Source organism: Hibiscus syriacus, unplaced genomic scaffold (genome assembly GCF_006381635.1).
Source record: "Hibiscus syriacus cultivar Baekdansim isolate YM2019G1 unplaced genomic scaffold, ASM638163v2 tig00110548_pilon, whole genome shotgun sequence".
NCBI classification, from domain to species: Eukaryota; Viridiplantae; Streptophyta; class Magnoliopsida; order Malvales; family Malvaceae; genus Hibiscus; species Hibiscus syriacus.
In genome coordinates, this window is record NW_024062775.1 from 584,595 (window position 1) to 597,204 (window position 12,610).

General features: G+C 34.7%; 1 protein-coding gene across 2 annotated transcripts; it reads left to right on the forward strand.

Moving 5' to 3' along the window:
• Nucleotides 1–4,125: 4,125 nt before the first annotated feature.
• LOC120130498 (probable LRR receptor-like serine/threonine-protein kinase At1g07650) lies at nt 4,126–10,654 on the forward strand. 2 transcript variants are annotated; one of them, XM_039147734.1, is made up of 24 exons: nt 4,126–4,316; nt 4,402–4,570; nt 5,753–5,824; nt 5,918–5,986; nt 6,070–6,141; nt 6,211–6,282; nt 6,374–6,445; nt 6,524–6,595; nt 6,681–6,752; nt 6,837–6,908; nt 6,990–7,061; nt 7,162–7,233; nt 7,331–7,396; nt 7,466–7,531; nt 7,620–7,658; nt 7,733–7,791; nt 7,877–8,262; nt 8,340–8,535; nt 8,616–8,768; nt 8,871–8,989; nt 9,071–9,281; nt 9,377–9,617; nt 9,910–10,060; nt 10,162–10,654. In XM_039147734.1, the coding sequence occupies exons 1-24, from the start codon at nt 4,208–4,210 to the stop codon at nt 10,546–10,548; spliced, it is 3,069 nt and encodes a 1,022-aa protein (XP_039003665.1). In that variant the 5' UTR covers nt 4,126–4,207; the 3' UTR covers nt 10,549–10,654. The 2 variants fall into 2 exon arrangements, with proteins under 2 accessions (XP_039003665.1, XP_039003666.1); XM_039147735.1 differs by having other exon boundaries at nt 7,736–7,791.
• The last annotated feature ends 1,956 nt before the right edge of the window (nt 10,655–12,610 follow it).

Here is a 12,610-nt window from a genome sequence, read left to right on the forward strand (position 1 = left end):
AGCTCTGAACACTAAAGTGTGAGTCCCCTCTCTTTTTCTCAGTCCCTCTTTAGTTGATTTTCATTGAAAGCTCTGATTCAGAAAGATGCATTTTAAATAGTTTTAGCTCAGAGGTTTTGAACTTGAAATTGGGGGAAGTAAAATTGAATGGCTTTGTTACTCAGTTTAGAGATAAAGATAATTTGAAGGTATTGTTTCCTTCCTTTACCAATTAATATCGAAACCTATTTATTTGAATTACAGTTTTTTTCATTGGTGGATATAGTTTTGTGCATTTGCTTCTAAATGAGGAACCTATAGAGCTACTCCATTTTTTAGTGTTTTGTTCCTGGTAAAATAAGAGGACTGGTTGCTGTGGTATTGTTATTTAGTTATCTAAAAGGTTAACAGCTCATTGGGAAGTGAGCTTAATGGAACCCTCTTTCACTAGTGAATACACGCCATCTGCATATTCAAACATGAGATTTTCGAGTTGAATCAAGTCTAACCTTTGGATTTTCCCTTGTGGCTAATTTAGAATATGTTTTCCCACTGGATTAATGGGTTCTTAGTTGCCTGTCAATGTATATTCCTAAATTATGATCTTATTTTGTTTTTGAAAAGAAGGAAATGGAATGGAATTTTGGAGCTTTTATTGGCTAAGGGATGAAAAATGTTGTTTAAGGAGTTGCAGAACATGAGACATAATCTAAACTTAGGATAAAAAAAGATTTAACGAGTAAATCGAATGGTAGCTTGCATTATTTTCTTTTTAAGCCTTCTTTGCATGCAATTTCCCCAGATTGAGAGATCGACAGGATTTAACTTGGGTGGACCATATTCCTCTCATTGGCCACAGCAGCAACAACAACATATTCAATCAGCCAGTGGTAGCGGAGTATCCATTTCATCTATAAACAACCAAGATCTTCTCCATTTACATGGCTCAGATATTTTTCCCTTCTAAACCTACCACTCACATGTGTGACAGTCTTAGCTGTTGATGGTTTCTTGCAATGTAATTACATAATTATTAGGTGGTAGAAGGTGTGAACAATGTTGAACTATGTTACATTTCATTTAAATTTTATAAAATTTGATTTATTTTTCTACACAATTCATATCGTAATTAAATTTTAAGTTTATTTATTAGATTATTCTACATGATATTAAAAAATTTGGATAATATAAAGTAGAAATTGATATATACGAAAACAATTAACCATAGCGGTGTTTGTGCCACCTGAAGTCAGGTTATTTTGCGGTGTTTTGTGATGGAAACACCACTAATGGCTAAAAATTGCGGTGTTTAATCAAATAAATGCCACTAAAGATAAGATAATTAGCGGCGTTTATAAGAAAAAATCGCTATATAGCTTGACCATTCGCGGCGTTTGTAAAAAATGCCTCTTTAGAGCTTGACCTTTTAGTGGCGTTTGTAAGAAAAAAGTCGCTATAGAGCTTGACATTTTGCGGCGTTTGTAAGAAAAACACAGCTATAGAGCTTCACCTTTTGCGATGTTTTCTCTTCACAAACGCCGCTAACATTTGCAGTGCTGGTTTTAACGATGTTTCTTGTGGCGTTTTTACTTTCGCAGGGAATGCTTTTAGCGGCGCTTATAAACGCTGCTAAAAACCTATTTTGCTGTAGTGTTTCTTCTTCTTCTCAAGGCTTGAAGTGAACCCACAAGCTCATTGATTAAAATATCGGACATATTTTTTATTCTTCAATTGTGACAACCACATAGTGGAATTTTTGTGTTAGCATCCACAAAATCTTTTCCATCACTCTGATTTCATCACGCGGATCACTATTTCTTTTTTATTTCATTTACCACCACTTTTATACGACTAAGATAATTATCGATGCTTTCCATATTTTTCATTTTCAACATTTCAAACTTGGCTCTTGGAGATTATAAATGTACTTTTTTTTTTCACTTTTTTCTACATCTTGAAGAGATTTTCGCAAAATCTCTCATGTATGGTTTGTGATTTTCACAACTAAAATTTTTTCGATGGTAGATTCATATACTCTTTGAAAAATAAAGAATAATGCCTTCTAGTCTTTCTTGCATGATTCCTTGAGTGCCCTTTTCTCTTCATTTGACAGGGTTGCTTCTGTTGTTACATTTTCGAGCTCGACATAACCTTCCTTGACAATGTCCCAACAATTTTACGAACAAGTAACGCCTTCATTTGGATACTCCAATTGTCATAATTTGACTTTGTTAATCTCAAGATTTGTGATTGAATCATGTTAACTATCTTCTCATAGATACCACTTGTTGGAAGCGTGAATAGGCACTCAATGTACTTTATAACTCACAATATTACTGATACAGATAAATTACGAGTACAAACAACACTAGTTACGACTAATTTACAAACTAACAAAGCTTTGCTAAGCTTCACTATTTCTAGAAGGGTTCCTGTAGAACAATCTCGCGAAACCATTAGGAGAGTGGAGAGGTTTAAACTACAAGTTATCAAAGAAGAGTGCAGAGGTTTAAACTGCTGAACATGACGAAATCATTAGCATAGTAGTTACACTTACAGTTTAAACCTCATGCACTCTTCTTTTTAAAGTTGCCTTTCTCCGTTTCAGCCTCCTCCTCAGCTTTCTTCATGTCTAATTTAACATTTTCTTCACAAGCTTTCCAAAACAATCTCACGAAACTTAGGAGTGTTACAATAACTACAATGATCGATACAACTAACTTATTGTCTTGTTTTGACATAAATTAAAGCCAGCTAACTTGCTCTCTTGCTTTTACTTTGACTCCCATTTTTGCTCTCATTTTAAATTGAATAAATATATTAATGGCTTCATCTAACTTATTATATTGTTTTGATCAGGAAGATGGTCGAAAATCTCATAACAACTGCATAGAGGAGACAATGAGATTAAAAACTAATGGAAAACAAGAGTGTGAAGCAGTTTCAATGTGGAGTTAACAGTAAATAGTTGAGGGATGTCATGCGTTCCGTTTGGATTCTTCGTCCAATTGATCGAATCTGTGATTCATTCCAGTTCCCCTCTGTTCAACTCTCCATCACCACTGCTCAGTTTAAAAATAAATCTTGGTGGAATATTAATAAACTTTTAATTTCACTTAAGGTCAGTTTCGTGCGACTTTTGAAAAATGTTATAGAAAAAAAACTTTAAAAAGTAATGTAAAAAAACGTATGTTTAAAATTACGGTTAAAAAATAAATTTAAAAAGATAAAATGCCTTTTATAGACATTATGTTATAAGTATTATTGTATATAAATTATATCAATTTAAACTATATTAAAAATATAAGTATACTAAAAATATATTTTATAATAACTCACTATTAATATTTTAATATATAAATATAAAATAAATTATTAACGAATAAAGTATTTTTTAGGAGGTTATATTAAATTATTAAAATAAAATGTAAATACATAATTGAGTGGAGTACCATTAGTAAGAGTAAAATTATAATTTGCTTCTAAACGCAAAGTTAAAAATAAAAAAACTAAAAATTCGACCTAACTTTTGCGGTTCGTTTGAAACCACCATTTACACCAAAAAAAAAAAATTATATGTAAAAAAAAGGTCGATATTCCCATTTAAAAAGATAATATAAATTAATATTATTGGTTGAGACCACAAGTTAAATCCGTGAGTCTCTTCTCTCTGTCATTCAATTTTTTCATTGGATACACATATCACCTTCGCCTTATTAGTTTAAATAAAATTATTTAAAAAATAATGGGTTCCTAATTAAGGGAGAGAAAGTAATTTGTTAAAATGAAATAAATTAAATTAAATTAAATTGTCATTAGCAACTCTACATGAACGACTCTTATAAATTTAGTTGAATTAATTATATAAAATCAATATATTTCCCCACAATTATAAAGAAAATCCAAATTGGTCCACCCATTCCACACGGTATTCCACGCATATTACTATAAATAAGAAATCTGACGAATAGTATTGACCAATAATTGTGGCTTTTACTTATCCAAAAAAAAAAAAATAATTGTGGCTTTCATCTCTACTTTCACATCAACTACCCTCTTAGGAATTTGGAATAAACCTTCCTTTTTAAAGGGGGAGAGAGAGAGAGAGAGAGAGAGAGAGAGAGAGAGAGAGAGAGAGAGAGAGAGAGAGAGAGAGAGAAACTTTAGTGTGTGCATCTGAATCTGATGAGTTGAAAAGCTGAAGTTGCTGAGATTAGTTCCATCCTACATGGGAAAGCTGGTGCTCCTTCTTGTGAATATTTCATGTTTGATTGCATTGGTTAGGTTTACAAGCTGTGGATTAGATGCTGCAACTCCTCCTCTTCATCCTGAAGAAGGTAAGTTTGTTCCCAAAGTTTGAAGCTGAGTTAAAATCTGTTTCTGTATCTGTTGCAGCATTTAGTTCCCAAAGTTTGATTGCAGTGAAGGCACTGAAAACAATAGGGAAGAAGGTGGGGAAGAAGGAATGGGATTTTGGGGTGGATCCATGCACTGGCAAAGGGAATTGGGTGATGCAGGAAGATGATGACACTGGTCTTGCAAGCAATGTAACCTGCGATTGTTCTTCCACCTCCTGCCATGTTGTAAGCATGTACATCTTCCCACTCTCTCTTTTTACTCTTTATTCTCCATTCTTCAATCTTCATCAAGTCCCTGCTGCTCTTATTATTATAATAATAACTTTAATTGTTTAACCTTGGAATGGGACAAGATTCAATCTTGCTGGAAGCACAGAGTCTGAAAGCTCATATGGTGATTTTGTCAAAACTTTTCCACTTCTGTCGGTTTCTAACTCCTATTCCTTTCTTTATACATCACCAGATTCCTTTATTTAAATGACTAACCTACAGTTGTCATCAGTCAACTGTTACTACATCTCTATTTTAGTCACTAAACTTTTAGAAGTTTTAATTTAATCGTTCAACTTTTAAATCATCTCATTTTTCCGTCACCCAGGTATTAAAAAGAAACATAGGTAACATGGCCTACATTTTACCGACGTGGATTATTTTTTGCTTATATGAAAATCACATCATTTTTTCTCATTTTTATTTTTCTCCATTCCATAGTCTCCACAGCAAATTTTTGCATAGATATTATTTTTGCATTTCTTACATTTTTTCTGTATTTTTAAGGTTCCTAATATGTTAGTAATCTCCCCCTGGAGTTTGTTGGGGGTCTGTCTTACTCTCTAAGCCAAATTTTACGTATAGTCTGGGAAACCGGAACATGGGACACTCCATTTTCACTGCTACAATTGAAATAAAATAAACTTTGATTAGCAATTAATGATACCATGTGTTGTTATTATGACCTAGTTTTACATAAATTTTATGCTTTTAATGCAAAATATTTTCAGAAAATAATAACAATAATTTTTAATTGATATTTGTCTTGCACTGCTCTTTCAGTATGCAGTAGAGTCCAAGTTCAGACAGCAGCCCTTGGGTGGGCTCAAATATTAAGTTTATTTTATACCACCAAACATTGTATATTTAGTCATTATTTTAAAAGAAAGCTCATATTGGGTTGGGAAGAAAACACCCATGTGAATATATAGAAAATATAGAACCTGGTGGTTTATTATATATATATATATATATATATATTATCTGTAAACTGTGTTTAACGTCCATATGGGACAATTAAATAAAAAAGCAGGAAAATTAGCAGTGATCTATTATATTATTTGGATGGATATGAGTGTCGGATATGAATATTTCCAAGAAATGAAAATCCAGGTATTCTAATTTGGTGCTGAAAGTTTCTGCAGATACTTAACTGCTACCAACATTTCAGCTACTTTACCACCAGAGTTTTCCAAGTTCCGAAACCTGAAACTGTTGTAAGCAAATGCAGTTTGCGTAGCTAGCTTGAACTATTACACTATGATGGTTTCATTTTTGTTATTAATTCTACTTTGCTTCTTCTTGTTTAGTGACCTGAATCGTAACTACTTCACCGGTTCTGTTCCTCAAGAATGGGCTACAATGAAGCTGGAAACGCTGTAAACATCTTACGACTTCTCCCTCCGTAATGCTAACCATGATGAACATATATATGCATGCTTATGTTAGTTCAATTTTGCAGCTCGTTGATGGGGAACCGGTTATCCGGTCCATTCCCGAAAGTTCTTACCAGCATCACCACCCTCACCAATCTGTATGAACCCTTGTATTATGTTTCAAAGATTGGAAACTTGAAAGTATCTTAATGGTTTCCCCTTTCCAGGTCTATAGAAGGAAACAACTTTTCAGGGTCTATTCCACCTGAGATTGGAAAGTTGATCAACTTGCAGAGCCTGTAATTCCTTCATTTCCTCACAGTTGTTAGGCCATTCCAATGCTTTTTTTTAATGCTGGGAATAAACATTACTCTCATCTCATGTCTTCAGCCATCTGTCATCAAATGCCTTCACTGGAGAACTGCCGGTAGAGCTAGCCAAGTTGGTCAACTTGACTGACATGTAAGCACCGACGTTTAAGGCCGTGTTTAACATTGTTTTTGCTGTTGAAAACCATCGTAAACATCAATAATGTTGTAGGAGGATAAGTGACAACAACTTTTCTGGAAGGATACCTGGATTCATTGGTAAATGGAAGCGCATTAATAAACTGTAAGTTTTCGAACTTTATCCCTGTATTTAGACAGCCTTCTTAAGATTTCTTTTGCTATATAATTCAATATTTTTCCATATTCAGGCAGATCCAGGGTAGCTCTCTTGAGGGGCCTATACCTTCCAGCATTTTGGCTTTGACTAGCTTATCTGATCTGTATGCAACCCTGATAGTTCAAGTTGATTTCGAAACTTTTTTCAATGTCTTCATTAATGACTTTTGATTGTGATTGATCATTAGGAGGATTAGTGACTTAAAAGGCAGAGACTCTCATTTCCCACCATTGCATAATCTCCACTCACTCAAGACATTGTATGTGGGATCTATTTGATACTATGTACTTTTCTATAAATAACTTCATCGAATCGAGTCAAATCAAATTGTCTAATGCAGGATCCTAAGGAATTGCTTACTAAATGGAGAAATCCCGGAATATATTGGTGATATGAAGAAATTGAAAACTCTGTAAGTAGCATCAAGCCATGGCCTGCACCGAAAACAAATCGATGCAAACTTCATTTTTGCAATTGAAAATTTACATAAGCTGCTAATGCTATAATTGCAGGGATCTTAGCTATAATAACTTGAGTGGAGCGATTCCAGAATCATTCCACAAACTGACCAAAGCAGATTTCATGTAGGAGGATGAAATTTAGTTCTGGAAGTCAAATAAATTTAATACCACTGCCCACATTATGAGATTTATGATTAATATTCATTGCTGCTTCTTGTAGGTATTTGACTGGAAATCATCTCACCGGGTCTGTGCCTGGGTGGATCCTGGAAAGAAATAAAAATGCGTAAGTATGTTCGAGTTACACATTGTGAAATTACAGTGGATAATGGACGGTGTTTTCCTCGACTTACAGGGATGTATCATACAACACTTTCACCTGGGAAGCCTCGAGTCCGATCGAGTGTCCTCGAGGCAGCGTGTGAGTTATCTTTTTGTAGACATTTCTTTGGTCCTATATATAAGTTGATGTACTAACTCAGTTGATTTTCGTATCTTAATCTTTCCAGAAACTTGGTTGAGAGCTATTCCAAAGCAGCAAATGAATTGTAAGCAAGTTTTTGTGCCTTGATTTCTGATATTCTATTGATGTAAACGCTTATTGATTCTTTTTTTGGTGCAGAAGTAGGGTTCCTTCATGTCTAAGACAGACCTTCCCATGTTCTGCTTCATCCAGTCAATGTAAGTCAACTTTTGGAGATGAAATATCTCGGTCAACTTTGTTAGAAAATCTTTTATGTTCCAATGAAATTTTGGTTATTATCAGATAAATACTCGCTGCACATTAATTGTGGGGGGAAGGAACTCAACATCAGCGGCGGTGATAAATACGAAGCCGATAGAGAACCAAGAGGTGCTTCTATGTTTTACTTGGGGCAGAACTGGGCGTTAAGCAGCACCGGGAACTTCATGGATAATGATATTGATGCAGATAACTATCTTGTTACCAACACTTCAGCTTTGTCCAATGTGTCTGCGGTCCGTGCAGAACTCTACACGACAGCGCGTATTTCTCCCCTCTCTCTCACATATTATGGACTCTGCCTAATGAAGGGGAACTACACTGTTAGTCTGCACTTTGCGGAAATTATTTTCAAGAACGATCGATCATATTACAACCTTGGGAAACGTATATTTGATGTCTATATTCAGGTAAGCAAACCCCTTTAGCATACATGATGTAATATAAGAAAAACAAACAAATATGAGTTTACATGATGTAAATGTAGGGAGTACTGGTGCTGAAAGATTTTAACATCCAAGAGGAAACTGGTGGTGCCAGTAAGCCCATCGTAAAGAACTTTACAGCGGTCGTGACAAGCAATACGTTAAAAATCCACTTATATTGGGGTGGAAAGGGGACTACAGGCATCCCGTCAAGGGGAATGTATGGCCCTCTTATTTCAGCCATATCAGTGGTTCCAAGTAAGTTGTGGTTCTTGGGTCCAATTTTGTTCGATTTTCGATGAAGTACATCGGTTGTGTATAATCTTCTTCTTGACCAGATTTTCAGCCGCCGAGTGTCGTTGGCAAAAAGAATCATCTCTTAGAGATAGTGGTGTCTGGGACAGCTATCGCAGCAATAGTTTTTTCCCTTATACTCATAGGTATCTTTTGGAGAAGAGGTTGGCTTGGTGGCCAAAATTCTTCTGAAAAGGGTACTCCACATTTTCCTCAACTCCATGATATTATTGCCCTTCGAACGTGCATCATTTTGTGTAGATGTTTGCTTGTGTCACCTAACACTGCTTTCTTCACAGAGCTGAGAGGCTTGGATCTTCAAACAGGAATTTTCAGTCTTAGACAGATTAAAGCTGCAACCAAGAACTTTGACGCCGGAAACAAAATAGGGGAGGGTGGCTTCGGTTCCGTGTATAGGGAAAGTGTTTATATTCAAATCGTATAATAATTTGGACCATTTCTTTAGGGGATTAGTCTCAACTTTCACTTCTGAATGCAGGGCCTATTGTCGGACGGAACAATTATTGCAGTGAAACAGCTGTCATCTAAATCTAAGCAGGGGAATCGCGAATTCGTGACTGAAATAGGCATGATATCCGCACTGCAGCATCCAAATCTTGTGAAGCTGTATGGATGCTGTGTAGAAGGAAACCAGTTATTATTAGTTTACGAGTACATGGAAAATAACTGTTTATCCCGTGCACTTTTTGGTAAGCTTACAACTCAAGTTATCTACTATATATAAACTAGTCGATCGAAATCCACCAGTCAAATTTCAACCGCCTTTCGTTCTTCGTAATAACAGGGAAGGATGCTACACTCAAACTGAAACTGGACTGGCCTGCCAGGCAAAAAATCTGCCTTGATATTGCAAGGGGCTTGGCCTACCTCCACGAAGAGTCGAGAATAAAAATCGTGCACAGGGATATTAAAACAAGTAACGTGTTGCTTGATAAGAATCTAAATGCAAAAATTTCTGATTTCGGTCTGGCGAAGCTAAACGAAGATGACGTAACCCACATCAGCACTCGAATTGCCGGGACAATGTAGGCTTCTAAGTATACATAACTTGTTCAACTTTTAGAGTAATCCTAGTGCAGGCGTAATGCTGCTGAGCATTTGATACACCAGAGGAGTCTGCAAAGAACTAGTTAGTCATATGATCCTAATGCATGCAGCATGTGGTTAACAGTATCACATTCTAAATGTTTCTCCAGAATTGGCAATGATGCTTATGTGAATTCGAATAGGGACATGAAGATTTGCATTATGTTTGTTTGTTGATTCTGCAGCATATTTGCATTATGTTTGTTAATTGTTTGTTAGTTGATTCTGCAGCGGTTATATGGCTCCTGAATATGCAATGCGTGGTTACTTAACCAACAAGGCCGATGTCTATAGCTTCGGTGTTGTCACTTTGGAGATCGTTAGCGGAAAGAGCAACACAAACTACAGGCCGAATGAGGACTTCGTTTACCTTCTTGACTGGGTATTTTAACGACAGTTTTCACCTGCTGAACAATGGCATGTAAATCTGATTTCAATTTTGTTCATGTTTACCATATTGCTTTGATTCTTGACATCTCACAGGCTTATGTTTTGAGAGAGAGGGGAAGTCTATTGGATTTGGTGGATCCGGACTTGGGATCGGAGTACTCATCGGAGGAGGCAATGGTGATGCTGAATGTGGCACTCTTATGCACCAATGCATCCCCCACACTAAGGCCTACCATGTCACAAGTCGTGAGCTTGCTTGAAGGTCGAACTTCTGTTCAAGACCTCCTCTCAGACCTCGGCTTTTCGTCGATTAATTCAAAATTCAAGGCATTGGTTAACCACTTCTGGCAAAATCCAAGCCAAACGATGAGCTTGTCAAGTAATGGCCCAGAAACTGATTCCATAAGTTCAAATATTGAAACAGAAGAGAGGAGTCGTCTATTGAGTTTGAGAGTGAATGGTGTTCAATCTCAGATATAATTAGTAGCTTTTCTTTGGTAGTACATACATGACAAACAAGTACGCATATCACATATACTGCAAATGTAACTGTTCAAATTTCGATAATAGTTCTCTTTTCACTCAATGACTTGTCATTTAAAACAAGATAGTTTAATGTGTATAGAGAGAGTATTTAACTTGCTTTTGGTCACATAATTACATAATAGTATATTATGATCTTATTAATTAAATAAATCTTGATTAAGAGAAAATTACTTAATATTTTGAATTGGAGCGTAAATTCGTGAGAGGAACAAAACTCATTGGAATATGCAATCGTAATATTATTTTTTATTTTATAATTGATGCAATTGTTCAATTCAAGAATAAATTAATTTAATGTCAAATAGCTTAAATTATATGAAGATTAAGACATGAAAAAATATGTGATGATACAAAAGGACAATACACGAGATAATTATACAAAAGGAAAAAAAATAATGTGGTTAGTTATAAAATTAGTAAAATTCTCTTAAACTTTATACATTGAATTAATTTGACTTTTTTTTAAGAAAAAGCTATCTTTAAACCTTTATCAATTGTACTAATTTGATCTTTATCTAAAAAATCCAAAGAAATTATTAAAAATGATTTTTTAAAAAAAAAATCTAAAATTTAAAACTATAAAAATTATTTTTTAAACTATTAAAATATATAAAAGTTTTTGGAATAAAAATATAATTCCCTTTTTTAATTATTTTTTCATTTCATCTGCTATTTTTTTAATAGCGTGATGAGTGATTAGATTTGCATATATTTTATTAATAATTATTTCTCTTTGTTTATTTAAATATTACTGATTGGATCATTGGGTTCTACCACATCGGACCACATCCTACCTCAGGTTCTATTTCGCTTATTTTTGTGCAATAACTTATTTTCCATAACCGTCAATTAAGAGAGCGAATTATGCAATTTTTTTATTTTTGGAATCGTGATTGGAGGCATGAGCATGACCTGAGGCTTGATGTGGTCTGACGTGGTAGAATCCGACAATCCAATTAGCATCAACAATAGTTTTTAGAAGGTCCAATAAGCATTTTTTTTGGAAAGAATATGGGCGAAATTATTTTAGGATTTTAAGTTTGATTTTTTAAGATAAATACTTTAGATAAATATTTTCTTTGTTATTAGGATATTTTATTTTATTTTGAACATTTTCTTCTATATTTAAAAAGTCTATCTATTGTAATTCTCTAGGCTCTAAATACCCTTAAGGTGAAGCTTGAAGAGGTATTGAATTTGATTTTTTCTTTAGGTTATTTTTTTACTTTCTTTTCAAAAAAATGTTAAGGATGAATTCAATCATGCTTAGCTAAACTTTTAATTAGCCAAAGGCTTAGCGATGACTCAATTTTGATTGTGAGAATTGAAAAGCACTTAACATCTTCAGATAACATTCTTGATTTTCTAAAATCTTGATTTGGCAATCGGTCTTTTCTTTAAAATTTGTACACTTTGATTTCAAAAAGTTGACATTGGTTTGAATGTTGTTCTAATTTACTATTAGAGGAAGAATCGGTTGGTCGTAATTCGACTTCCTATGAACAAACTTAGCGGTAATTCGCTAAGGTAAATTGAGATTGGGTTCGATTCTCATTGAGATACCATAAACCAAGTCGGGCTTTTCCAGCACTTAAAGTTGTATTGGCGCTAACTAGTGGTGAGCATTCGATCGAGTCAAGTTGAGTAAAAACTTTTCGAGTTGACGAGTCGTATTTTACAACTTGAACTTAACTTGAAATTTTTTCAAGTCGAGTCGAGTTTAAGAAATTCGAGTTGAGTTATTTGAGTCGATTTATTCGAGTTTATGTACTAATTTTATTATAATTATTTATAGTTGTTGGTAGAGCACAAGTTTCTTAACCTTGAGGTCATGGGATCGAGTCTCACGGAGGGCATTTCATAATTCGGAGGTCTTCTATGAAAGATGCTCTCAACCTGGTGTTGGGGGCAGCCTACTATCTTACCTCCCCCTTACCCCATTAGCCCATTACATATGGGAACAATGGACAACCATTTATAGTTGTTGGGATTTTCA